At 53.8% G+C, this 25478-nt stretch overlaps 1 protein-coding gene across 3 annotated transcripts; it reads left to right on the top strand.

Annotated features, from left to right (window-relative positions):
• Positions 1 to 385: 385 nt before the first annotated feature.
• On the top strand, positions 386 to 25440 carry GCKR (glucokinase regulator). Of its 3 annotated transcripts, XM_072985310.2 has the most exons (19): positions 386 to 6623; positions 7761 to 7916; positions 8349 to 8417; positions 9489 to 9557; positions 9890 to 9963; positions 10212 to 10278; positions 10907 to 10960; positions 11374 to 11468; positions 12229 to 12334; positions 13488 to 13606; positions 13755 to 13853; positions 14016 to 14113; positions 14287 to 14363; positions 14646 to 14742; positions 15155 to 15252; positions 22731 to 22814; positions 23137 to 23286; positions 23880 to 24014; positions 24181 to 25440. In XM_072985310.2, exons 1-19 carry the CDS (start codon positions 6564 to 6566, stop codon positions 24346 to 24348), a joined length of 1875 nt encoding a protein of 624 aa, XP_072841411.1. In that variant the 5' UTR covers positions 386 to 6563; the 3' UTR covers positions 24349 to 25440. The 3 variants fall into 3 exon arrangements, with proteins under 3 accessions (XP_072841411.1, XP_078237093.1, XP_078237089.1); XM_078380967.1 differs by lacking the exon at positions 24181 to 25440 and having other exon boundaries at positions 23097 to 23286; XM_078380963.1 differs by lacking the exon at positions 7761 to 7916 and having other exon boundaries at positions 6391 to 6623.
• The last annotated feature ends 38 nt before the right edge of the window (positions 25441 to 25478 follow it).

The following is a 25478-nucleotide window of genomic DNA, read 5'->3' as shown; positions in this document are numbered from 1 at the left end:
CGCCCGCCGAGCCGCTCCCGCGCTCCTCCGCCCGTCCCGTCCCGCCCCGGGCAGGATTGGTCCGGCCTTCCGAGCCCTCCCCGCCCGCCCGGCCGCCCGCCCGCCCGCTGCCCGACGAGGGGCCGCCTCCGTCGGCCGAAGCCTCCCGGCCCTCCCGGGCTCTCCTGCGCCGGCGGGCTTTGGCTCCGGGGAGGAAAGTCCCCAAAGGGGTCCCCTGCCCTAAAAGGACGGAGACCGGGCCTCCCCGCGACCCCCCGCCCTAGCTGACCCCCCCGCCGCCGCCGCCACCCCCCCCCCCCCCGCTGGAGCCCCGTGGCGACCCTCTGAACCCGTGGTCTCTCAGAAAGCGCCTCCCCCCCCCGCCGCCACCGTCACCCTCGGGACCAGATAAGCAAATATATCTTTTTTTCACCCCATTCCACTCCCAAAATACCTTCATTCTTCTGCTGGCTTATGACCTTTCCCTTTAAAAAAACATAGTTCAAATACAGTATATATATTCCATACCTCTCTAAAATCGTTATGGTTTACTTTTATTTCACATATTAGCTCGTCATTTATCGCTAAGTTCCACATTTTTTACCCAAGTCTTCCAGATTAATTTGTCATTTTTTGCAAATATGCTGTTGTGACCATTATAACAATGAACGCTTTCTGTTCTTTTCTGGGATGGTCATTCTTGATTATATTTAAAAGAAAAATACTGTAGTTGGTGATATTTGAATATAATTTCCAATAGTTTCTCTAATTTCTTTGAAAACCAATGCCCATTCTTTCTTTCTTATTTCGCAAGTCCACCACATATGTAAATAACTTCCTTTTCCCTTTCTGCATCTCCAGCATTGAGATGGTACATTTTTATTTATAATATTCAATCTTGCTGGGGTAAGGTGCCATCTCCATGCAACCTTATAACAATACTGTATTCTTTTACCCTTATAGACATATTCTGCATAATTCTTTGTGATCATATTTTGTTCCAATCCTCACTTTTAACCTCTTCCTCCAAGTCCTCTTGCCACTGTTTTTTCATCATAGCTTTTTCATATCCACCATTTGCTAAAATGTCATAAATCACACTTACTGTGCCCTTTCTTTTATTTCCTTCCTCTTGAACTTGTCTTTGCTCTATGATCTCCTCAAATTTAGACAGTTTTCTAATTTCTCCTACTTTTTCTAGTCCACTCCCTTGTCCAACTTTCCATTTGGAGTATATTTAGCCAAGATATCCCCTCTTCCTCTCCCAAGATTCCCTTTATAGTATTTTTTACCTTTCATCTTTTTCATCCAAGCCTTTATTGTATTTAACTGTTTTCTTTACTAATACTTCTTTAAGTTTAGTTTTAAGGATTTGGGGGAAGATTTCCACTTCTAAGCCTTCCTGCCTGCCTGCCTGCCTGCCTGCCTGCGATGCCTCCTCTCCCATTTCTCCCTATCCAGCAGAGACTGACTTCCTGGTCCTTGATCTGCATTTCGGCTGAGTAGGAGCTCCTCTGTCTGATGTAGATTAAGTTTCAGTTTAACAGGACATTATCCAATGCCATGGAATCCAAGGAGATGTGAAGGGGTTTTTTTTAGCAGTGGTCTTGCTACTGCCTACTTTAAGCATACTGGGATCCTATCATGCTGCAAGGAGGCATTTGCCTCCCCCGCTCACGCCCGCTCAGCCGGCCTATGTTTGGCAGCTTTTAGAAGCCAGGAAGGGCAAGGATCCAGAAGACATGAGGTGGCCTTCACCTCTGTCAGGATCTTATCCACATTACCAGGGTCCAAAAACTCAAACCTATCCATTAAGACAGAACAAGTAGGGGCCATAATTACATCCACGGGACCTGTACCAACTGCAACATCCACGTCATATGGATCTGAGCCATTTTGCTTGCAACAAGTTGTGCAAATGCTTCCCAGTGAGCTACAGTGTGGTCTGCATTCTCTTCCTGCAGGCCCTTTGCCACTCATCTGTGCAGATGCAATGGTAGCAGAGAATGACTTCTTCGCCGCCGCCGTCACTGCCACAGAATAGGCCTTCCAGTGGGCCCTAGTCCATGTTCAGTCATATTCATTCTGAGCTTTCTGCCTTTAACAGTCCGGTTGATGTCATTTCATCACCACCAGTTCCCTGGTACACAAGAGGGCCACTTTGACTCAGAAGGGATGCTTAAGGGCAGCTGTCAACAGCCCCGGACATTTCCCCTTTCCAGAGGTCAACCAGGGCTTCAACAGAATCACCTGCGGAGGTGACAGGAAAACTGCCCAACAGCCATCAGGAAACCATTTGCATCCATCAGCTTCCTGGGGTGGACCATCTTAACAGATCCCCCACCCCTGCAGAGGCTCTGAGTTCTAAATCCCATCCTGTAATGATCTGTCCATGACAACAGAGCGGAAGAGAGTTCCTCCAAACCTGGACCACCAGCATCAACCCCAATACAGAAAATCATTTCTAGAGTGTGTCCTGCAGCCTAAGTGGGAGCAGATCCCATTTGGGACAGCCTCAGGGTCATCATGGAGGTCAGGAAGTCCTAAGCCACTCCTGACAAAGCTGCCTCAGCATGGAGGTGAAGCCCCCCCCCCAACAGAACAAGCCGAGGAGACTCCAACACCACCTTCAAGACCAGCCCTGTTAGCTCAGGAAGGGAGACTCCCGAGAAGCAGGTTGAGCAGAATCCTTTTCTATCTTGGGGTTAGATTTTCAGATACACACATACAAACCTGCAAGACTGACGCCCCGTGAGGGAGATAGTATCACGGCTGACCACTGTAACTCCACCTTGCCATTGGCGGGTCTTGCCTGCTGCTGCACAGAAAACCCTGGTGGTCAAAGCGGAGCGAGGTGGACACCCTCAGCCAACCAAGACTTCATGATGCAAACCAAATTGGACTGCTCAGGCAAGATCAAGTCCTGAATACCTGTTGCTTTCCCATTTACCGATCTGACATTTAGCAGCAGCACTTTCCACACAGAGGGCCTGACACCAAAGTTGTCCAATCTATTATTGGTGTCCAGGTGGCCACTAATATGTTATGCTGGCTGGCAGCATTCAGCATTCCATAAGCCAACTCAAGAAATAGGGCTTCCCTCAAACAAAAAATTATACAGTAATTATGAAACTAGACCTCAGATCAGCAACAAATTTAGCACAGATGCTGCAGAAAGTCTGCTCTTCCTTTGTTGATGGCTTTTGGGCAAAGAGTTTTCCACTTACAATTTAAAAAAAAATTACTCATTTTCAATTATTTTTTAAAATTATATTGTTTTACCCTGTGCAGAACCAAATAACCTGGAACTTCAGTTTATTTAAAAACAGATCAAATATATTGATAAGTCCAAATGTGCATACCTGGAAAGAAAATTGTCTGTTCCAGCCACTTTTTTATTTCACAGGAATTCGGGCATTCATGGCTCTAATTTATATTTTCAGAGTAGAAATTGAGTTTATTTAGGGGCCAGTGTTTGTTTGTTTGTTTATTTATGTATTTATTTTTTCTTTTTCTTTTTCTTTTATTTATTTGATTTATATCCCGCCTATCTGCACCACCAGACCACTCTAGGCGGCTTCCAATACAAGATAAAACAATAAAACACAAAAATGTACATAATCATTCAATAACAATTATAATAAAATAAAATAAAAGAGAATTAGAAAGAAAAGTCAGGAATTAGCTGGAGGGAAGGCCTGGATGTACAACCAAGTTTTTAATTGGGTTTTAAAGATACCCAGCGTAGGGGCCACGCGATTCTCTGAAGGGAGGTTATTCCAGAGGCGAGGAGCCACCGTCGAGAAGGCCTGGTTTCGTGTCTTCTCCTTCCGGGCCTCTCTCGGCGTCAGGCTCCTCAGCCTCACCTCCTGACTCACATGGGTGATCTGGGTAGACCTTGGTGGGAGTAGGCGTTCCGCCAAATATCAAGGTCCTAAACCATTTAGGGCCTTGTAAGTACGCATTAAGACTTTGAAGTCGACACAGAAACGAATGGGCAGCCAATGCAGTGCGGCCAGAGTTGGAGAAATGTGTTGGTATTTTCTCACTCCAATGAGTCTGGCCACCGCATTCTGCACCACCTGAAGTTTCCACATCAGCTTCAAAGGCAGCCCCACGTAAAGCGCGTTACAGTGGTCTAATCTTGAGATTACGAGCGCATGCACCAAGGTAGTGAGTGCCCCCGTGTTGAGATAGGGCCGCAGCCAGGCAATCCGCCAGAGGTGGAAAAAGGCGGTGCGGACTACCGACGCCACCTGTGTTTCCATGGTGAGTGTTGGGTCCAGATGTATGCCCAGGCTGCTGACCCCACTCTTTGCGGCCAGGGTCACCCCCCCAAACATGAGAGAGTCACCCAAGACGCCAACCACGCAGCCACCCACCCTCAGAACTTCCGTCTTGTCCGGGTTCAGCCTCAGCCCGTTCTCCTGCATCCATTGCAGTATGGCCGCCAGGCAGCGCTGGAGGGACAGGACGGCATCACCTGCAGTTGGTGAAAAGGAAAGGTAAAGAAAGGAAAGCAGAAGACCAAAGACAAAAAAATCCAATTCAAACAACAGTAAAAGCATTTTAGCCTAGGCAGTTCCTTCCATCAGTGTAAGGTTTTAGACCATATGCAGAGCCCTTTTGGAGATGCTGATCCTGGTGACAAAGACGAAGCTTTCTCCTGCCAAACTTTTCCTTTCTTTTCCTCTCCACCCCTTCAGCTAAAAATCTGACTTCCTGTAGTTTGAGCCCATTATTACCCAGCACTCTGGGACGATCAAGAACAGTTCCTGCCCCTCCTCTGTATAAAAAGTACTTTTTCATCTCTCCCCTCAGTCTTCTTTTCTCAGGGCTCAGCAGGCCCAGGTCCTTCAGTCATTCTTCATAAGGCTCGGTTTGAAGTCCCATGATCATTCTTGCTGCTCTCCTCTGAACTTGCTCCAGTTTGTTGGTATCATTATTAAAATGTGGCATCTGGAACTGAACACAGGGCTCAGACAATGTCTCCTATTATTATGAGCTTGCTTGAGCATTAATATAATCAGGGCAGGCCTTTCTCTCAGTCCCTCCACCCTCACAGGTGCAACTGATGTGGGCACAGGACAGGGCCTTCCCAAACTCTGGAACTCCCTGCCACTGGAGGCCAGTCAGGTCCCATCTTAGCTGTCTTTCTGCAAGCAGGCAAAGACCTTTCTCTTCAGGCAAGCTTTCTCTGTGTGATTTGGCTGCCTCAGTGGGGGTTTTTAATGGAGTGTTGGGCCTTACTGCTTTGAATGTTTTTTCGTGTTGCTTTTATTTACTATCTTTTAGTGAGATTGTGTTTGATTTTTTAAAAATACTTGTATACTTACTCTTTTTAAGGGCACCTATTGTCTTTTAATGATGTAAGCTGCCTTGGTTCCTTTTTGAGGAAAAAGGTGGGTGTAAAAATATTTTAAATAAATACAATTAAATAAAAACACCTGAAGAATGCTCTCCTTTTTTTGTTGCTTTTAGCACTTCTTGATAACCTCAGCTCATTCTCAGCTTTTGCCCTCCTAATGCCATCCCTGCTGTTTCTTGTCTGCACTCTTCCTTTGTGGTCTGGCCTTCTTTCCACTTCCTGTATGTGTCCTTTGTCGTTTTCAGGCCTTCTTTGAGCTTTTCACAAAGCCACATGCATCTGTGTTTTTTTGCTGTCTTCCACCCTGTTTTCCTCTTGGAAGCCCGTGTAAATGTGCAGCGACACTCTGCTTTTGTTCCCTTTGACATCTAGCACTTGAGTAGCACACGGGTCCCTTTGCTCTGTGTCCTCCTGGGCTTTGAGCTGCAGGGGCCGTGCTCCAGGGCAGAGAGGAGGCACTCCCCTGTCCTCTTGCCTCCTTGCAAAGGGGGGTGGGGGAGGTGGGGAGCAGCCTCCTGGCTGCTTTGGAGAGAAAGCAACAAGCTGCGAAAGGCTGGGATTCCCTGTAGCTAAGCCTGCTCAGCTTGCAAAAAACAGAGAGAATGGCCCCAGAAGTTAATGGCAATCGGAGTGAAATCCCAAAGGCTGACGGTGCGCTCTCTGCCACTGAGCCCTGCAAAACATTTCTCCACCTCCTTGGGCCACTTTCCAGGGGTAGCACTGGTGACCAAGAACCCTTAGGTCTCTGGGGAGGGCATTCCTGCTGGATGAAGACGTGGGAGGCTTCACTTCTTATGTGCCCTGAGCCCAGAAAAGAGACTAGGGCCTAGCAGCCCCTCTCCCACTTCTCTCCCCCCCCACCCCGCAGCCTCTCCTGCACTTTCTGCCTGTGTCCCTTGGACTGTGCTTGGTGTGCAGCTGCGCAGCCGTGGATCATGTTCCTGCTTCCTCAGGGTGACCCAGGCATGACGCAAACGTCCAGTCATGCCCTCTGGCAGTGTACATGTGTGCATGCGCCGGGGGAGGGGGGAGTTAGAGTTTGGGGGCCCTTTGGAGATAAGCAGGGGATCTCTGCCCACTGATGGGACACGGAGTGATAAAAGGACAGCTTGAAATGTAACTGTCCAGATTAATCATTACAGCAGAGGCCTGATAAGGCTGCAAGGTGACAGCAGGGGCCACCTAGACTAGCAGAGCCTCTCCTGGTCTGGGAACAATGCGGGGCACGAAGAAATACTCTCATGTGATTGACACGCCAGACCCAGGCAAATGGGAGGTAAGGCCAAGCAGCCCCTCTTGCTCGGGAGGGAAGGGGTGATGCCATGGGTGGAGGGGAGGGCCAGGGTGGAGGAGATGAGCCCTATGGGCAGCCCGGAGGAGCACCAAGATGGCATGGCAGAGCCTCCACCAGCAAACAGTTTAGGCAAACGGAAGCACGAATCTCATCGGAGGGTGCCTCTCCTAGTAACTGTGCTTATTTGGAAGCAGACTGTGTTGATCTGAATGGGGGGGGGGGAGTGGCAGAAGGTCACCCTTAGAGATGGGCACCGACTGCTGGTTCGGTGATTCGTGCTGGTTCGTTTTGTGGCCAAAGAGGTCACCCACTCAGAGGCCGTGGCTGGAGGAGGCAGGGCATGGAAGCCAGGCCGTGGCTGGAGGAGGCTGGCAGTCCTTGAATGCCAAGATTGTTCCTGCAGATCTTAAAGGAAAGCAGGTTTGCCCTGAGACATCCATGCTGGGATGCCTGAGAGCAAGGGGTGGGTGGCCCTGGGTGGATGGCTCATGCCGCATCCATGTGCTTTAGCCAGCAGCTTGCCTAGGGGCTTCGAGGCCCTGCCTGGGGAAGGCGCCTCTGCATGCCTTCCATCTACCAGCTATCTTCCCTAAGGCTTAGTTTCTTTCTTCCTAAACTCCCCCCCCCAATAGACTCATGGTAGGGGTGGAAGAGACCTTGGAGGTCTCCTAGTAGTCTAACCCCCTGGGGCCCAAGGAAGGAGACCTGAGAACATCCTGGAGAGACGGCTCTTCCATCTTTTCTTGAGAACCTCCAGCGATGGGGCACCCACCACATCTATTCCTCTGCTTTTCATGGCTCTCACCCGCCAGCAAATCCCTCCTTATTTCCAGGTTGGATCTCCCTCTGATGAGTTTCCACCCATGGATTCTTGTCCTGCCCTCAGGCGCCATGGGGAATCCATCGATGCCCTCTTCCCGCTGGCAACCCTTCAGATGTTGGAAGAGAAGATGTCATGTCTCCCCCTCAGTCTTCTCTTCGTTAAGCTCAACATCCCTAGTTCTTTTCGTCGTTCTTCGTAGGATTCAGCCTCCATTCCCCTTATCCTCTTTGTTGCTCCTCTCGGCAACCCCTTCCAGGGCCTCGCTTATTCCCTCCCTCCTTCCCCCCCCCTTCTAGCTGGCAGGTTATGAGTCCACCCTGCCCATCACAGAGAAATCAAACCCCATCACCCGGGAACTGGACAGAGCTGACCCCGGCCAGATCGTCCAGCTCCTCCGAGACTGTGACGCGGAGATCTTCCAGGAGGAGGACCAGGCCCTGGTCAACTACCAGGTGACTCTGCCGCCCGTTTGCTGGGGGTACAAAGGAGACTCTCATCTCTTGGGTTAGGTGGGGGCAACCCTCTTGCGAGAACTGCCCCTCAACAGCATGCAGAGGGGCCTGGTTTTTTCTGCGAGTACCAAGTGAAGGTGAACCAGTGACACTCAGATCTAGTCTGGATGCTCCCCATGCAGTGTCCTTCCACCTTTATGTGGGGAGAGGTGGATCGTGGCTAGAGAGAGTTCCACCAGGCAGAGCCCAACTGCCCAGACCGGGGGCGGAGACAGGCCTCCATGGGCCGGTGGTGGTGGTGGTGGTGGTTGGTCCTCCTGTCGTTGGAGGATTGGGCCCATGCCCTTCAGGGGCCCTTTCGGTCTACCGCTGGGGTAAGGGCAAGATAGAAAGCAAGCTGCGAAGCTCCAATCCCCTCTTCTACCTCCTCAGAGGCTGTACAGTGAGATGGTGCTGAAGACCATGATGGACATCATCGGGAAGGTGCAGGAGGTCCTGAAGGTACAGGAGCTGCTCCCACCCTCCATCTGTGCGGCCAGTGGGTGGGTTGGGAGTCTTCTTCCAGGTGCCCTCATGGGGAGCTGGTCCTTCTCCTGGAAGAAGTCATAGAATCATGGAGTTGGAAGAGACCTTCAAGGCATCAAGTGCAGGAATCCGAATCAAAGCACATTTATGACAGATCGTAGAATCATGAAGCTGGAAGGGGCTGACAAGGCCATTGAATCCAATCCCCGTGCTCAGTGCAGGGTTGTCAAATTTTCCTTTGAAGGCCTCCAGCGTCCTAGGCCACATGGCCTGTGAATGCAGCCCATGTGTCTCCCCCTTTTCTCTAGTGCAGACCCCAAAGGGAAGAGCTCACAACGTGAGCCAAGAACATAAACAACAAGAAGCACTACAAGTTATCATATTTGGGGGGTGGGAGAGATTTGCAACCCTCAGGGCAGTCAAACCATTGTTTGGTGGGTTGTGGAGGACCTTCTGTGCAGGTGGGGGAGGAAGCACACACCCCTCCCTGAGACGAACCTGTTCTCCTTGGCCATGCAAGAACTCATGGGTAGGCCTGCGGAGAAGGGAGCGAAAGAACCAGGACTCGGGCGGAGGGGAGGAGGGGGGCTGAAGGCCTCCAAAGGCTACTCGGGTGGGAAATAGGAAACCTAGAGGCAGGGACCTGAAGCAGGTGGATGGGGCCCCCTCCCTCTGGCTCTTTCCACGACCAGGAGAAGCAGAGGGACTGCCTGGTCTGGGAATCAGGCTGCAGAATTTGGCTGAGCTTTGCTCCATGAAGGAAGGGAGGAAGAGAGTCCACCAAAGATGTTGGGGCGGGGGAGGGAACAATCGTCCGGATAATGCGCTGCCCCCCCCGCCTCCCCTTTAACAAAAGGTGCATCCTCTACTCTGGCAAGACATCCGGGGGGGGGGGAGGTCTCCCTCTCCCTCTCTCTTGGTCCCCCTCCCACTTCAGCCATGGCTTCCCTTCCAAGGGCAGCGGCTGCCATCCCAGGTGGCCCAGCGGGATCCCTGGAAAGAGGGATCCGGCTCGGCTGGCAGCACTTTTCCTTCTCCCTTCCCCAGGAGCCAGAGAACACCCTCATTGTGCTGAGCGGCGGGGGAGCCTCCGGCCGTATGGCCTTCCTCATGGCTGTGAGTCACTCCGTCCGTCTGTCCATCCGTCCGTCCGTCCGTCCGTCCGTCCGTCCTTCCTTCCTTCCTTCCTTCCTTCCTTCCTTCCTTCCTTCCTTCCTTCCTTCCTTCCTTCCTTCCTTCCTTCCTTCCTTCCTTCCTTCCTTCCTTCCTTCCTTCTGCCTGTGGGCCAAGGCTGAGCAGGGAAAAGGCGTCCCGCTGCCAGCTGTGTGGGTGGCACTGGCTCCCCTGGAGGGTGCCCTGTGCCTCCCTTATGCCCTCTCTTGAGCGGTGCTGGGGTCCAGGGCAAACCCGCTCACCCCTCTTCTGCTTGTCTGTCCCCTCCCCACCAGGTGTCCTTCAACAAGCTCCTGAAGGGTCTGGGGCAGCCCCCGCAATACACCTACCTCATTGCTGGAGGGGACAGGTGAGGAGGAGGAGGAGGAGGGAGAGAAATTGGGTTATGGGGGGGGGGAGATTGTGTAACAGCAGCACCCCCCCCCCCCAGAAAGGTCCTGGGCTGAGGGTCTGGAAGGAAGCAAGGCAATTGTAGGGGTTCTGTGGGGGGGGGAGAGAACAGGAAGTAAGCTCCGGGGTTCCAAATTTGGCAGGGGGGGCACACACAGGTGCAACCCTCTCTCCTCCTTAGGCTCCTCCTCTTCCCCCGCCTCCCAGGTGTCTGGTTGCATCCCAAGAGGGACACGAAGACAGCGCTCTCCTGGGCATTGAGGACCTGAACAAGGTGGGGGCAACCGGCACCGGCTTGTGTCGTGTGCTTGCGTGTCTGTGTGCACACAATGGCTGTGGCTCTCAGCAGCCCCTCTGTTCCCCCCCCTTCTCCCCCAACTGGCCTGGGCTCAGAGGGCTTCTTCGCAAGGGCAGCAGCGGTCACAGCAAGACCTCCAGATCCCAGGATGAAAAAGGTCTTTCTGTGGCAGGCTGTTCAGTGGCCTTCAGGCCACGAGGGTCTGGTGGGCAAAGAGCCTGTGGAGAAGGGCAGCAAGCGGAAGGTGCCAGCCCCGCAGGACAAGATGGCATCGAGGGCCTGGGCTCTTGCTGGAGGGGTGTGTGTGTGTGTGTGTGTGTGTGTATCTGCTACTGGAACTGGGCCTCTGTGTGTGCATGTGTGTGTGTGTGTGCGTGCGTGTGCACAGGCCGTCATCTCCCAAAAGAGACCCCACGGGGTCACCCCCAGGAGCAGCCCAATGCCAGCCCAATCCCAGACCGAGCACTCGCCCACGGGCTGTCCCTGTTCATTACCGGGGATGAAATGTGGGTGGGGGATGATGAAGCCTGCCTGTGAGAGGGCCTTCACCGTGGTCCGTGTCCCTCCCACCCCAATTCTCCTCCCTCCCCCCCCCCATCTCCAGGTGTGCGAAGGGAAGAAGAAGGTCATTTTCTTTGGGATTTCTTGCGGCTTGTCTGTGAGTATCTCAGGGAAGGAGGGAGGGAGGTGAGTGTCTAAGGGGGGGGTTATTTACAGCACTGGGGAAGAGAAAGCGAGAGGCCCCCCACAACCCTGAAGGAAAGGGCAGGGCTGGGCCGGGCTGGGGAGTGGGGAGAGGGCTCCCTTCACTCCCTGTTTCCTGGGCTGGAGATGGCAACAGGCTTAACTCTTCAGCGACATGTCTTTGGAGCAGGGGCTCCTCTGACCCTGGGCCACAGCTTTATGTGCATGTGCGCACACGCATGCGCGCGCACACACACACACACACACACACACACACACACACACACACACACACACACAGAGTCTCTCTGTGCATGCATGCACAGCTGGTGGCAGAATGAGCTCCCCTCCTCGCTTGCCTGCTGGCCTCCTCGTTGCCTCCTCCAGGCCCCCTACGTTGCCGGGCAGCTGGACTTCTGCATGAACAACCTGGACATCTACACCCCAGTGCTGGTGGGATTCAACCCAGTCAGCATGGCCAGGTGAGAAGGGAGAGCGAGGCAGGGTCTTCGGTGCAGGTGAGGTTGGCCCTTCACTTGTCCAACTACTCCAGCTCGGTGGGAGCCGCCCAGCCGCCCCTCGCACGCGTGCCCTAGTGCCATTTGGCTGAGGCAGTACAGTCGGCCCCCCCCCGCCCCCTCACTTCTGGATTCTTCTTCTGCATCCAGAGGGAGGATAAGAGAGCAGAGGATGATGAGGGTGGACCCTTGACCTCAGCAGTTGCCCTTCGCAAGCCAAGGTTCTTCCCCCTCCACCAGCACCCTGGGGACCTCCTCCTACACAGAGGAATTTCCTCCGCACCGCCCCCTGCCATGCCCCAGGAAGTGACAAGCCTCCCTCCTTCCTCCTCCATGGGGATCCCCACAACCAGAACGGAATTGGGGCCCAAGGTGACAGACAGGAGGGGGGCTGGAAGGAAGAGACCCAGCCTCCTTGGTCTTCAGCGTCCGACATCTCGGGATTTCCAAAATGTAGATTTCTCCAATCCATCCCATGCAACTTCACTTCCATGTTCAGAGCATCAGTGAACATTCTTCCTGAGGAAACGTGTGAGGCGAGGGGCTGGGGGGGGGGGTACCTGGACTGAAACCACCTCTCTGAGGATGCTAGATGGTGGCCTGGGTGTCAGGGTGCAACCTCAAAGTCTCAGAGAAAGCATTAGGAAAGGCACTTGGTGCACGGCGTGGGTGTCGGCCTCTTCTCTACAACCCTTGCCCTGTTGACCCCTGTGTCTCCCCACAGGAGTGAGAAGATCGAGGGCTTCCACTCCTCCTTCCGGCAGGTGGCAGAGCGGATGGAGAAGCTGCAGGAGACCCACCAAGCCTTTGTCCTTAATCCTGCCGTGGGGGTGAGCCCTGCATGTGCTCTCCCTCTCCCTCTCCCTCTGCTTTTCCTCCCTCTGTGACTGATAAGAGTGTTTACTGCCATTGTTTGGATTTGTTTCAAATTGTGGCACATGCCATTGTTTCAGGACAAAGTTTTACCCTAAACCTGAGGTAACCTCTACAGTAGATGCAACTGTAATATATTCAATTCTTCAAAAACAACAAAACCCCTCCAGTTTATGAATGTGGGATATTTTGCTTCTGTGCCGATGATTCAAAAATCCAGGAAATGGCCCAATAATGCTGCAGAATATTGTACCCACGTTGCCAAAAGGAAAAAAGAATGCCAAGCTTTGCATAACCAGTCGAGATGGTCTACTACAGGATGCCTTCTGCTTCTCATTGCCAATCACACTTTTTTTGAAAACTGCCCTGACTATGGCTTTGTGTTTGGTCGAGAAGTGGTTAAGTGATGTTAAAAAAGGAGTCAGCTTCTGGGGTTTACCCTTGCGTGGTGTCACTATGTGAACGGTAGTCGTCCTGGCCGGGGGGGGGGGGGGGACTCCTGTTCACCACTTTGACCTTGAACCAGCCTGTGGTTCCATGAATACCCATATTATTTCACATAGTCATGAAAAAGGTGGAAGAGGCTGGCCAGAATTCTGTGGTCCGGTACCATCTGGGTGCTGATGACACCCAAGTCCATCTGCCAGCCTCTCAGGCCCCAGCGTGTGGCCTGGCTAGACTTTCACAGACTAAGAGGGCTTCTGCGTACTTGGAAGGCCTCGGGAAGAGGGTTTCTGCACATGGAAAAGGAAAGGCACCTCCCTCGTTCCTGATTTCTCAATGAGGCCTCGGGCTGTCCTTTGGGTGTCGCACCCCTTTAGCTGGCAGCCTCTCAAAACCGATCCAACAGGCGGCCCAACAATGAGATCTGGGCCGGATCCAGGAAAGGTGGTGGAGGTGGAGGTGGAGGAAGGTGAGGCTCCCCCTCCCAGAGAGCCGGCGCTAGTTGAAGGGCAACACGGTGTGGGCACTTTTGCCCAGGGAGGGCAGAACTTGGGTGGGACTTCATGCAGGTGCTTCTGGCTGCACCCCGGAAAACAGGGGTGGGAGGTGCTTCGTCCTTTTCTAGAGCGCGGGCTTTTCTTCACTTCTAACCCTTTCCTCCCTCAGCCTGAAGGGGTCGCCGGGTCCTCTCGGATGAAAGGCGGCAGCGCTACCAAGATCCTTCTGGAGACTTTGCTTCTGGCCGCTCATAAGACCGTCTCCAAGGACGGCGAGGTCTCCGAGAAGTGAGTGGCAGAGGAGGCCCTCCTGCCCCAGGAGAGTCTCCGGGGAGTCCCACAAAAGGGCGATTCCGGGGCTGTCTCGGGAGGCCAAGCGCAGCTCGGCTCGGCTCGGCTGCACCCCCCCCCCGTCTCACGGCATCCCCCTTCCCAGGTGCCTCCTGGAAATCCTCCGCACCTACGAACGTGCCCACAAAGTCACCTACAGCCAGAGCAAGAAGATTGCCGCCTTGGTGAAGCAAGCGGGCACCAGGTGAGTGGGTGGGGTTGGGCCGGGGCATTTCCTCCCCGCAGGCAAGCCAGGCCAGGAAGATCTCCACCCGCCTCCCCTCAGAACTTCTGTTCACGTCGTCGTCTCATCCCACGGAAGCCTCCTTTTCCTTCCTGCCCTGACCGCCTCTCCTTCCTCTCGCAGCCTGCAGAAGAAGGCTTACGTCTACCTGGTTGGCTGGCACACCTTGGGGATCATTGCCATCATGGATGGGGCTGAGTGCGTCCCCACTTTTGGGGCAGGTGAGTCTTCCTTTCTCCAGGTGAGGCAGAGGGGCTGGGTAGGAATGGAAACGGGGCAGAAAGCATGCAAAGTCTCCCTGGGGCCCCCTCAGCAAGGGTGTGGGGCCCCACCCTGCTGCCGGTGTGTTGGGACAGAGGAGGGCAAGGGAATCCACTTCCTTCCTGGCCCACAGATCTCAATGACGTTCGGGGATTCCTCATCGGGGACCGCAGCGAAATGTTCAACAGGGAAGCTGACCTGGTTGCCCAGGTGAGGGCGTTACCTCTTGGCCGGCTTCTTTCTCCCCTTACGGCTCAGGCCCCCTCCAGGAAGGGTGGCCAGCTTCCTTCCAGGGGAACAAGCCTTGCCAAGGCCACTGAACAAGATGGCCCTTCAGGCCCCGAGACCACGCTTTACTCAGGAGGCGTGGGAAGGGGAGGGCGGAGGAGGCCGCGGGAATCAGTTTTCGGTGTCTGTGGCCTTGCCTGTCTGGCCAAGAGCAGCTCCCGCCTGGGACCCTTTCCTCCCGCTCCCTCTGTCTTTGCCTGCCAGGGCCCCAAGTTCGCTTTCTCCGAGGAAGACTTTGTGAAGAGCATCCTCCCCTCTCTGACAGAGCAGGACACGGTCCTCTTCCTTTTCACCATGGATGGTGAGGGACTTGGGGGAAGGGGGGGGGAAACAGAGGCTGAAGAGCTTGAGAGGGGAGGGAGGACCAAGGAACCCAGGGAGGAACACAAACACTTCCCCCCCCCCAACACCATGCAGGCAACGCTAGGCACCCTCTAGCAAAGCCTGTTTGAAAGGGAAGGGGGCAGTGGCAGGGATAACCCCCTCCCCACCTTCTCTGCCTGAATCCCTGATGACAGCCGGGTTTCTGGGCTGCAGGACCCCCCCCCCCCGCCAGGCAAGGCAGAAGCTCTACGAGGTGGCCAAGGGCCCTCGTGGCAGCAGCTCTCCCTTGAGCCCACCCACCCCGACCCACAGGCAAGATGCAAACAGCAGGGGGAAGCGAAGACCCCCTTCCTCTTTTCTCAATTCTCCCCTATGTCCCTGGCCCACAGATAACCTGGCAGAGGTGGAGAAGCTGGCGATTCAGGTGAAGGAAAGAACCTCCAACATCCATGCCCTTTCTCATGCCACCGTTGGCCAGTACTTGCCGGTAGGTGGCCGAGCCAGAAGCGAGTCAGGGCCTGGCGGTGCAGGACATTTGCTCTCTCTGGAGTGTGTGTGTGTGTGTGGGGGGATGCCCTCTTAGACCAAGGGACTTTGGGGAGAGGCCTCTTTGGTGCCTTGGGACAGAGGCGGGCCCGTCAGCCCCCGTTTCTCCTCTTCTGGATGGGAAGAGCCTTCCTGCTTTGAAAGGCAGTCTTGCCTTTATTTGCTGCCATTTTTGTCCAAAAAGAAGCTTCAGTGGATTTAGGCCAAATTGTTGTGGGGTTGGGTTTGGGGTTTTTTGCTGCCAAGCTGATTCCCACATGCGGTGGCTCAAGGAATTAACAACCTCCCAAACCTTCTCCCGTTAACAGCTCAGGTCTTACCAGCTAGAGGCCTCCGCTCCCATAACAGAGTCAACTGCTCTCATATCTGCTTTCCCACTTTTCCTCCTGCCTTCAGCTGTTTCCCGTCTTTTCTAGATGGCCCCATCTTCTCATCAGGGACCTAAATTGAGTTCTGTTTGCTTCTAGGGAGTGTTCAGGCTTGATTTGGTCTAAGAAGTGACTTTTGTCTTTCTGGCAGTCCAGAGTATTCAGCATCACATTTCAAACAAATCGAGTCATGACCCAGGAAGACACCTTTCCTTCTTCTGCCCTTATTCTCCTTAAGTGGCCCAGAAAGAATCTCCTCTAACAAGGGGGGGGGGGGGTGATGGGGGAGAGGGGAGAAAGGAAAGAAGGGTCCCCTTTTGGAGAGCCATCTCACAGGAAGAAGGGTGTGTCCCCGTGCCCCCCAAAAAGGAATCCTTATCCAGCGGTTATGCTACTTAGCAGCTGTCTAAGAGGGAGTCTTTAAAAACAGGATGGTTTGTACTTTTGTTGTTTTTAAATCTGTTTTAGTAATGCTTTTACCTAACATTTTTATACTGTTGTAACATTTATTTAATTCTTTTTAAATATTTGGATAATTTACAGTTTGTTTGTCTGTCTGTTTATAACATGTATATTCTGCCCCCTGTGATTGGGAGGACATTTTATTTGGTGAGGTGTTTTCTTCTAGGCTGACCTTTGTTCTCCCTGACTGCATGGTCTGAGGGGGGCGGGGTTTTGGCTTTAAATGTGGGCTGACTTACGAAATTCTCCAATTCTGTTTTTGACTCTGATCTGGTAAGCCAAATAGCATTGCATACACCTGGGGGTCAGGGATGTTTCAGGGGTAGGATCAAACTCCCTCCCTTTTTTAACTCACTGACCAATCAGTCAAGATCGAGAGTGCAGGATCTGTTGCACTTGTAACACCTGTGGCATATTTGTTTTCTTGCCAATGACGTGCTGGGGTAGAAATGCTCTAAGTGTTAGTTGATGGTCCTCTTGGAAGACAAGGTCTGGCAGCTGGAGGCCTCTGTTTCTAATCTCCACACTTTTAGGGAGCAGGCCAGGTAGGTGGGGCTCATCAGCCTGGGAAGGCAGTCCATTTAGGAGAAGGAAAACTCCGATTTCAAACCCCCACTGCCTTGTGACTATATCCACTGATGGAAAAGGCTTCAGGAGTTAACCTCGAGGAAAAATCCAGAGCCAGAGTCCCGGAGGCAGTTCGTGTCATTCTGTCAACTCCTGTGAAGTCGCTGGAACCAGTTGTATTGGCTCTTGCCTTTCCATTGGACTATTTCAGTGATATGGAGAGGGGGGAGTTGCTGCTTCAGTAACAGCCTATCCTCCATACCTCACCATGGTCTGTTAACCTCATGAGGTACATGGGGTTTAGGGTGAAAGTCAACAAGCAGATCGATAACCCTGCACCATGCAACAATAAGAAAACTTCTGCTCTAAATTTGGGCACCTGGAATGTTTGGACAATGACCCCTGGCTTTTCTGGTGACCTGCAGGAAACAGACGACATGCACAAGACAGCTGTCATCGACATGGAACTGAGTAGGCTGCAGATGGACATTGTTGCCCTGCAAGAGATTGGATTGCCAGGCATGGGATCTGCCAAAGAAAAAACTTCTCATTCTTCTGGCAGGAAAAACCTTTGAATGAGACCAGAGAACATGGTGTTGGCTTTGCACTCTGAAATACTCTGCTACGATCCATTGTTCCACCTACTGTGGGGAGTAAAAGAATCCTGTCTCTGCAGCTCCACTCATCAGCAGGACTGGTCATCCTCATTAGTGCATATGCACCAACACTGTCGTCCACAACAGAGGTGAAAGACAAATTCTACGATGATCTGGCAGCTACTATCAAACAAATCCCCAAGAGAGAGCCGCTGTTCATTCTCGGAGACTTTAACACTAGAGTTGGTGCTGATGACAATTCTTGGCCCACTTGTCTAGGCCGTTTTGGCATTGGGAAGATGAATGAAAATGACCAATGCTTGCTGGAGTTTTGCTATTATTATGGTCTTTGTGTCAGCAACACGTTCTTTAATACAAAGCCTCAACACAGAATTTCCTGGAGACATCCAAGATCCAAGCATTGGCATCAGCTCAATTTGATCCTCACTAGATGGTCTAGCCTTCCTAGTATTATGATCACATGCAGTAACCAGAGTACTGATTGCGATACTGATCACTCCCTGGTGAGTAGTAGAGTAAAACTGCGAACAAAGAGATTGTATCACACAAAAAAGGAAGGAAGACCACGTATTGACATCAGCAAGACTTGTGATCAAAGAAAAGTGGAAGAATTTGCCTAAGTGCTTGAGGAAACCCTTCCAGGCCCAGCTGATGCAAATGCACCTGAACAATGGGAACATTGCAAGAACACTGTTTATAACTCCGCCCTGTCCACATTTGGCAAGAAGATCAAAAAGATGGCCGACTGGTTCGAAGCCCATTCAGAGGAGTTGATGCCAGGCATCGAGGATAAGAGGAGAGCTCTAGCAGCATACAAAGCCTGTCCTAGCGAGTACAACTTGCAGGCGCTTTGAGTTACTTGTAGCAAAGTCCAGCAGGCTGTCAGGAGATGTTCCAACGATTATTGGCTTCAGCTCTGCTCTCAGATACAGATAGCAGCAGACACAGGTAACATCAAAGGAATGTATGATGGTATCAAGCAGGCTTTAGGTCCAATACAGAAGAAATCTGCTCCCTTGAAGTCTGCTACAGGCATGATCATCCAGGACCAAGCACAGCAAATGGAACAATGGGTGAAGGACTACTCTGAGCTATATTCTGTGTCCTCACGCTGACCCTGTTTGGGATCTTTTTTGCTATCATGCTGAAGCACGCCTTTGGAACTGCAACAGAAGGTGTCTATCTCCAGACTAGATCAGATGGAAAGCTCGAGAGTGAAAACCAAAGTCCAGCTGAAATCCATGCGGGACTTCCTCTTTGCCGATGATGCAGCCATTGTTGCCCACTCTGCTGAAGACCTCCAACAACTCATGACTCACTTTAGCAAGGCCTGACAAGACTTTGGACTAACAATCAGCCTGAAGAAAACACAAGTCATGGGCCAGGGTGTGGACTCCCTCCCTCATCTCCATGCAAGAACTGGAGGTTGTCCATGACTTTGTGTACCTTGGCTCAACAATCTCTGACACTCTGTCCCTAGATGTCAAGCTGGATAAACACATTGGCAAAGCAGCTACCACGTTCTCTAGATTCACAAAGAGAGTACGGCTTAATAAGAAGCTGATGACACATACCAAGATCCAGGTCTATAGAGCCTGTGTCCTGAGCACACTCCTGGATGCAGTGAGTCCTGGACCCTTTGTGCACAGCAAGAGAGGAAGCTGAACACGTTCCATATGCGTTGTCTCTGATGCATTTTTGGTATCACCTGGCAGGGCAAAGAGCTGCTCCAAGTGGTAGCAAGGTCCCAAATTGTTAAGGGCTTTATTAACAGCTTGAACCTGGCCTAGGAAGAGACAGGCAACCAATTCAGGCAGGCCAGGGCTGGGGATATCATCATGCTAGTGATGAACCTGGGTGCTGCCTTTTGTACATGCTCGAATCTCTAGGTCATTTTCAAAGGAAGCTCCACACAGTGAGCACTGCAATAGTCAATGCTTGAGACTACCAGAATGTGCACCAATGCTGTCAGAGACCTCCTGCCCAGGAAGACAAGAGCAACTGAGCAATCTGGCAGAGCTGACAAAAGGCAGACATACACATGGGCAATATTTGATGTTCCATTGAAAGGGCCGGGGTCAAGGATCCTTCCCAAATTGCACTCTGTCCCTAAGATGGAGGGCGACTCTGTACAACCTACGGATAGTTCCTCGCAACTGGTCAGAGGGAATCCCCTGCCCCAAACAAGAGCTCTGTCTTGTCCAGGTTTAGCTTCAGCTTATTGGCCTTCATCCACTCCAAAGTTGCTGCTGGGACTCAAACAACATCCACTCGAGAAGAAGTAAAGGAGAGAGAGAGAGAGAGCGAGAGCGAGCGAGAGCTGTGTGTCATCAGCATACTGGTGACTACACATGCCAAACCTCTGGATGAACTCTCCCATGTAGCCTTGTGTAGATGTTGAACAGCATTTGGAAAAAAATAATCGAGCTGTGCTTGAAGCAAGAGGAAGAACAAGGGGAAGGAAGGTCCACTGTATGTAGGGGGTGGAGAAAGGCTTATGGGTAAGAGAGAGAAAGGCAGAAGTGCTTCTCTCTTCTGCCAACAAAAGGAAAGCTGTGCTCAAGTTAGTGTGGAATAAAGGAGAAAGGAAAGGCACAGCTGCCCAAGAGAGGCAAAGAGATGATATAGAAACATCTAGTAAATTTAAATGAATTTGAGTCTGCCGGGCGGGCAAGAGGAACTGCCTCCAAATGTATTAAATCAAAGGAATATTGACACAGCCAAGAAGAGTTATGAAGAATGCTGATGACACCCAGCTGTACATCTCCTTTTCACCAACTGCAGGTGACGCTGTCCTGTCCCTCCAGCGCTGCCTGAGGACCGTACTGCAATGGATGCAGAAAAATGGGCTAAGGCTGAACCTGGACAAGACGGAGGTGCTGAGGATGGGTGCTCCCACCATTGGCGGGCTGGGTGATTCCCTCTCATTTGGGGGGGGTGACCCTCGCCGCAAAGAGTGGGGTACGCAGTCTGGGAATCCATCTGGACCTGGCGCTCACCATGGAGACTCAGGTGGCGTCCGTGGTCCGCATCACCTTTTTTCATCTCTGGCAGATAGCCCGGCTGCGACCCTATCTCGACACGGGGCGCTCACTACCTTGGTACATGCGCTTGTAATCTCAAGATTAGACCACTGCAATGGTCTACGTGGGGCTGCCTTTGAGGTTGACGCGGAAACTCCAGGTGGTGCAGAATGCGGCGGCCAGACTCCTGACGGGAGCAAGAAAATTCCAACATCTCTCTCCTATCCTGGCCACATTGCATTGGCTGCCCATTCGGTTCTGCGTCGACTTCAAAGTTTTGATGCTCACGTATAAGGCCCTAAACAGTTTAGGACCTTGATATTTGGCGGAATGTCTACTCCCACCAAGGTCTACCCGTGTCACCCGCACAAGCCAGGAGGTGAGGTTGAGGAGCCTGACGCAGAGGGAGGCCCAGAAGGAAAAAACAAGAAACCAGGCCTTTTCAGCGGTGGCTCCTTGCCTCTGGAACAACATATCTCCGGAGATTCGTGTGGCTCCCTTGCTGGGTATTTTTAAGGAGCTACTGAAAACATGGATGTTCAGGCAGGCCTTCCCCTCCAGTTAATATTTGCTTCTTTTCCTCTCTCCTCCTTGTAGTCCATTTTTCATTTTTCCCATCTTGATGTTTTTTAATATTGATTGTAATAATTCTTTTTAATACTGCTGTTATTATTCTATTATTGTATTATGATGCTGTAAGCCGCCTAGAGTGGTCATGTTACCAGATAGGCGGGATATAAATAAATAAATAAATAAATAAATAAATAAATAAATAAATAAATAAATAAATAAATAAATAAATAAATAAATAAATAAATGTCAGACTATGAAGCTCTGGGAAGGAAACTCAAGGATGTTGAGGTCCACATAGGCTTCTTGTCCATCCTACCAGGACTCAGAAAAAGAATAGAAATGGAAAGGAAAACTCTTTGGGTGGGTGACTGGCTACAAAGGTGGTGCCGACACGAAGGATTGGGATTTTGGGACCACAGGCTAAGCTTCCTGGAAGGTGGACTGCTGGCAAGTGATGGGCTGCATCATACAGGTTGCAAAATATTCCTGTGGTTGATCATTGTCATTGCCCTTTTCTGTGCAGCAGAGAAGATTTAGCTTTAGCGTCACTGCTCCTGCCTATGGAACATCCTCCACCAAAGTCACTTTCCATGATGGCTTCTACTGAGTAGCTGACACCCCCCCACCCATGATTATCTCCTCCCTATGTTGTTTTTGGCGCCATCTTCCACCGTCATCATGACCAACAAATCCAGAAGAGGACATGTATCTCTGTGACATGTATCTTGCCCTTGACCCTTTCACCTGCTGGGACTTGTAACAGAGCCTAGCCCGCAACACGCCAGCTCTCTGCATCCCTGACTCACTGGAAAACTCAATTGCCATGTCCAGGTGTGTGTCTCAGAGCAGCCCCCCCCCCCCAAAAAGAGGGCTTTTGCTTCTGCAGAAAGTGCTTATGCAGCCCTTCTTAGCAGATGGTGCTCCCGGGCCAGGCTGGGCCCGACATTGGCTTCCTGCTGAGCCTCCTTTCCCCTATTTGTCCCTATGGGTCAGGATGAAGGGGCAAACAGTTGCTGCGGGTGAAGGTCTAAACTTCTGGGAAATGTTGCTGTGGGCAGATAAGACATTCCAAGCTGAGGAACTCCACATTTCAAAGCAGGATTTTCAAACAGCTGCATCATGGACATTTCCCCCATCAATTTTTTTTTAAAATAATTAATACATTTTATTTGATCAACAAAGTGGCTGGTAGTCCTTTAACAACTTAAAAGCTTTTATTTGGAATACATTTTTATTCTGTGCTTGATATTCTGTGACCCTCAGCCTGTGGCCAGGGGAACTGCCAGGAACCAGGAGCCGGCTGTTCAGGCCTCTAAATAGGGAGAGTCCTACCTAAATTTGTCAGGCAGGAAAGGTTGGGAACACAGATGGACTCCTTATTCCAAAAGGCTCAGGTACCCCTTTGAAAACACCCCCCCCCAATGCAACTGCCTACTCAGGAGGATGATATGTGGTTTTATTGTATAAGATCAGAAACCTGATTTCTTAGGGGTATGTATTTATTTAATACAGAAGAAAGCAAGGAAATTTCTTCCCTGCACACCAACAGCTCTGGGGCCCTTCTTTCTCACACATCATTGCACGGAGGATCTGTCCCCTTTTCCCTTCCGGGCAAGTGCCCTGCCTGGAAGAAAGAAAACCGCTTGAAGCCGTTCATTCTTTCTGGGCCGGGCAGAGTGCTTGGCGGCCCCAAGGGTGTGGCGTCTGCAGCTAAGACAGGGACCGTCCAGCAGCACCTTGGGGGGGGGGGCTCCCTCCCTGGTGCTGCCAGGCTCCCATGTGAGGGTCTTTTCCCTTCTCCCTCTCCAGGCCTCCCTCAAGAAGCTCATCCCTTCCATCATCAGCATCACGTGGCCCATCCTGTTTCTGGAATATGAAGGCAACTTCATCCAGGTGAGCCATAGGGGTGGCAAAAGGTAGGCTGTGGGGGGGGGGCGCGGCGAAGCAGAATGCAGTCCCTCCCCAAATACACACCGTCTAGGCGGGCGCATGGCTCCTCCTCACGAGGCTGATGTGCAGACAGGGCCCCACTCCATCTCCTCTCTTGGTGAGGGTGTCTCACTCCCAACACCAAGGCCACATTCTTCCTGGGCTGCTCCATGCACACAAACACTCCTGGCAAGCCGGAGCTGACCATAACCCCCTAACCCTAGCCCCCCCCTCCCTGCCTCGGAGGAGTCCTCCAGCCGCCCGCCACCCCCTTCCCTCTTGGCAGAGATTCCAGAGGGAGCTCAGCACCAAATGGATTCTCAACACGGTCAGCACTGGGGCCCATGTGCTGAAAGGGAAAATCCTTCGCAATTACATGGTGGACCTGCGTGTGAGCAACGCCAAGCTCTTTGAAAGGGCAGTCGCCATCCTGCAGGTACTGGTGGGTGTGGGTGTGTGGGGGGGGGTGGATGGGAGCTGCCCACGGGGACTGACCCTGGGAGGTGAGCAGCCCTCAGGAGACCAGGCAGAGCCCATGGATGGGTGGAGGGTGTTCTAAGGGGCCAGCCAGAGCAGAAGACTTGCGCGCAACGGGGGGGGGGGGGGAGGATCAGACCTGCCAAAGACAAGGTACTCCCTGCCACTGATCCTAGTATCCTGGCGGGGGGGGGGGGGAGCAGCCAGAGGCCCAGAAAGATGAAGAAGACGTGAGCCCTGCCCATCCAAGAGCCACTTAGGGAGACCCCCCACGGTGCCCCCATTTCCTAACTGCCCAGCAGCCTTCCTGTTAAGAGGCTCAAGGTGGCGGCAGCGGGGCTACTTGTCGGGGCCTCACAACCACCCTGTGAGGTAGGCTGCCCCTTGGGAGAAAGGGCGAAAAGGCCGTCTGAGCCCCAGCACGGCTCAGCCGAGGCCCTGGCCGAAGGAGCGAGGGGGGCACAGGGGAGCCCCCTTGCCCCCCCCCGGGACCTAGGCCGCTCCCCCCCGCCCCGCTGTCGACTCCGCTCCCTCCTCCTTCCTTCCCCGCAGAGATTCACGGGGGACACGCGGGCCAAATGCCGGGAGGCGCTGCTGCAGGTCGTCTATCACCCGGAGCAACTCTCCCAGGAGCTCCGCGCGGCGCCGGTCTCCAAGCACGTGGCGCGGGCGACCGACCAGGTCCAGGTTAGACAGCCCCCCCCCGGGGCTGTGCGGGGCGGGGGGGGGACGGGGAGGGGGGAGACGTGCCCGCCGCCCCGCCGTGGCTGCCCGGGGAGGGCCCCGTCGCGGCTGGCACCGGCCGCCCTGCCAGCCGGGCCTCCTCCTCCTCCCTTCTCCTTTCCCGCCCCAGGTCGTGCCCACCGCCCTGCTCTGCCTGCTGCGCCACTGCGCCGTGCCCGAAGCCCGCGCCCGCCTCGACGCTGCGCCCTCCCTGCGGGCCGCCCTCGACGCCGCCCTGAGCGCCCCGGGACGCAAGCGGGGCCCCGACCAGCCCCAGCCCGAGGAGCAGCGCACGTAACGCCCTTGGACGGTCTTCCCGCTGAGTTTCCTGCCCGCCGCGCCTCGGGCGAGGGTCTGGGGCCGCCGGGCGACACGACCCCCCCTGCCGCCCACGTCTCCTTCCGAGGGGAGCTGCCCTGACGGGGCGCCCTCACACCCGGGCTTCTAACCTGCGCCCCCGCCCTCTTGGAAGCTTCCGCGCCGCTCTTCGAGGGCGGCCAGCGGGGGGCGCCGGGAACGCCCCGGGTGGTCTCCTCGGAAAAGCCCTCCCCGCGCACGGAGGGGCGCCCCCTCGCCTGGCCCGGTTCGGCGCGGGGGGCGGGGGCAGGTGCTGGCTGGCTCCCGGCTCCCCAGGCGGCGCAGGAGCCTGGTAGCCCCGGCTGACCTCTTGGGGGGGGCGGGCCGGCGGACACCCGCACACGCGCCGAGGGAGCGACCGCGGTGGCCTTGACTGCCCCTCCACCCCCCCCCCAGGTCCCGCCGCCCGTCCCGTGCCCTGGCCTGCCGCGGCGACCCTTGTCCCGCACGCCGGACGCACGTGGCCCGTGGGCGGCTTCCTCGGGGATGGCCGGGGGTGGGCGGCAGGGCGGGGCCCCGACCTGTCCTCCCCTCCCCTGCCGCCCTCCCCCGCCCCCCCCTCCCGTCCTCAAGGCCGCCGCCTTGTGTGCGGCTCCAAGTGGCCGCGGGACGTTTAAGGCAGACCGGAGTTGAGCCCCGACGGGAAGGGGAAGCCACGAGCGCAAGCCTGGGATCCGAGGGGCCCTTCAGCTGGCTCGGGCGGACCCTCACCCTCCGCCTGGTGGTCGCCGGGGAGCGGGGGGGGGCGGCGGCTTTGAAAGGCGCTGGGGGCCGTGCAGTCGCTGGGTGGCCAGGGCTGAAGGGGCTCCGGCCGGGCTCCTCAAGGGATGCGCACCGACGCCGCCGGTCTGATGGCTGAGGGTGGGTAGGGGGAAACGCCGCTTCGTCTGTGGCTGCAGGAGGACGAGGACCGAGGACGCTGCGGTACCTTCGAGGCTCGCGATTCCTGTCTGGCTGTATCGGAAGAGATGGGCTGAGCCTCACCGACACCAAATAAATGCCAAATAAAAGCTCTTTCGTCTTTCAGCTGCTACAGGAGGTTCTGTTGCTGCTGCTGCTGTTGGCAGAAAA

The sequence above is a fragment of the Pogona vitticeps genome, chromosome 1 (assembly GCF_051106095.1).
Source record: "Pogona vitticeps strain Pit_001003342236 chromosome 1, PviZW2.1, whole genome shotgun sequence".
NCBI classification, from domain to species: domain Eukaryota; kingdom Metazoa; phylum Chordata; class Lepidosauria; order Squamata; family Agamidae; genus Pogona; species Pogona vitticeps.
Note: the sequence above shows the minus strand (reverse complement) of the source record. Positions and strands in the feature narration are given on the sequence as shown.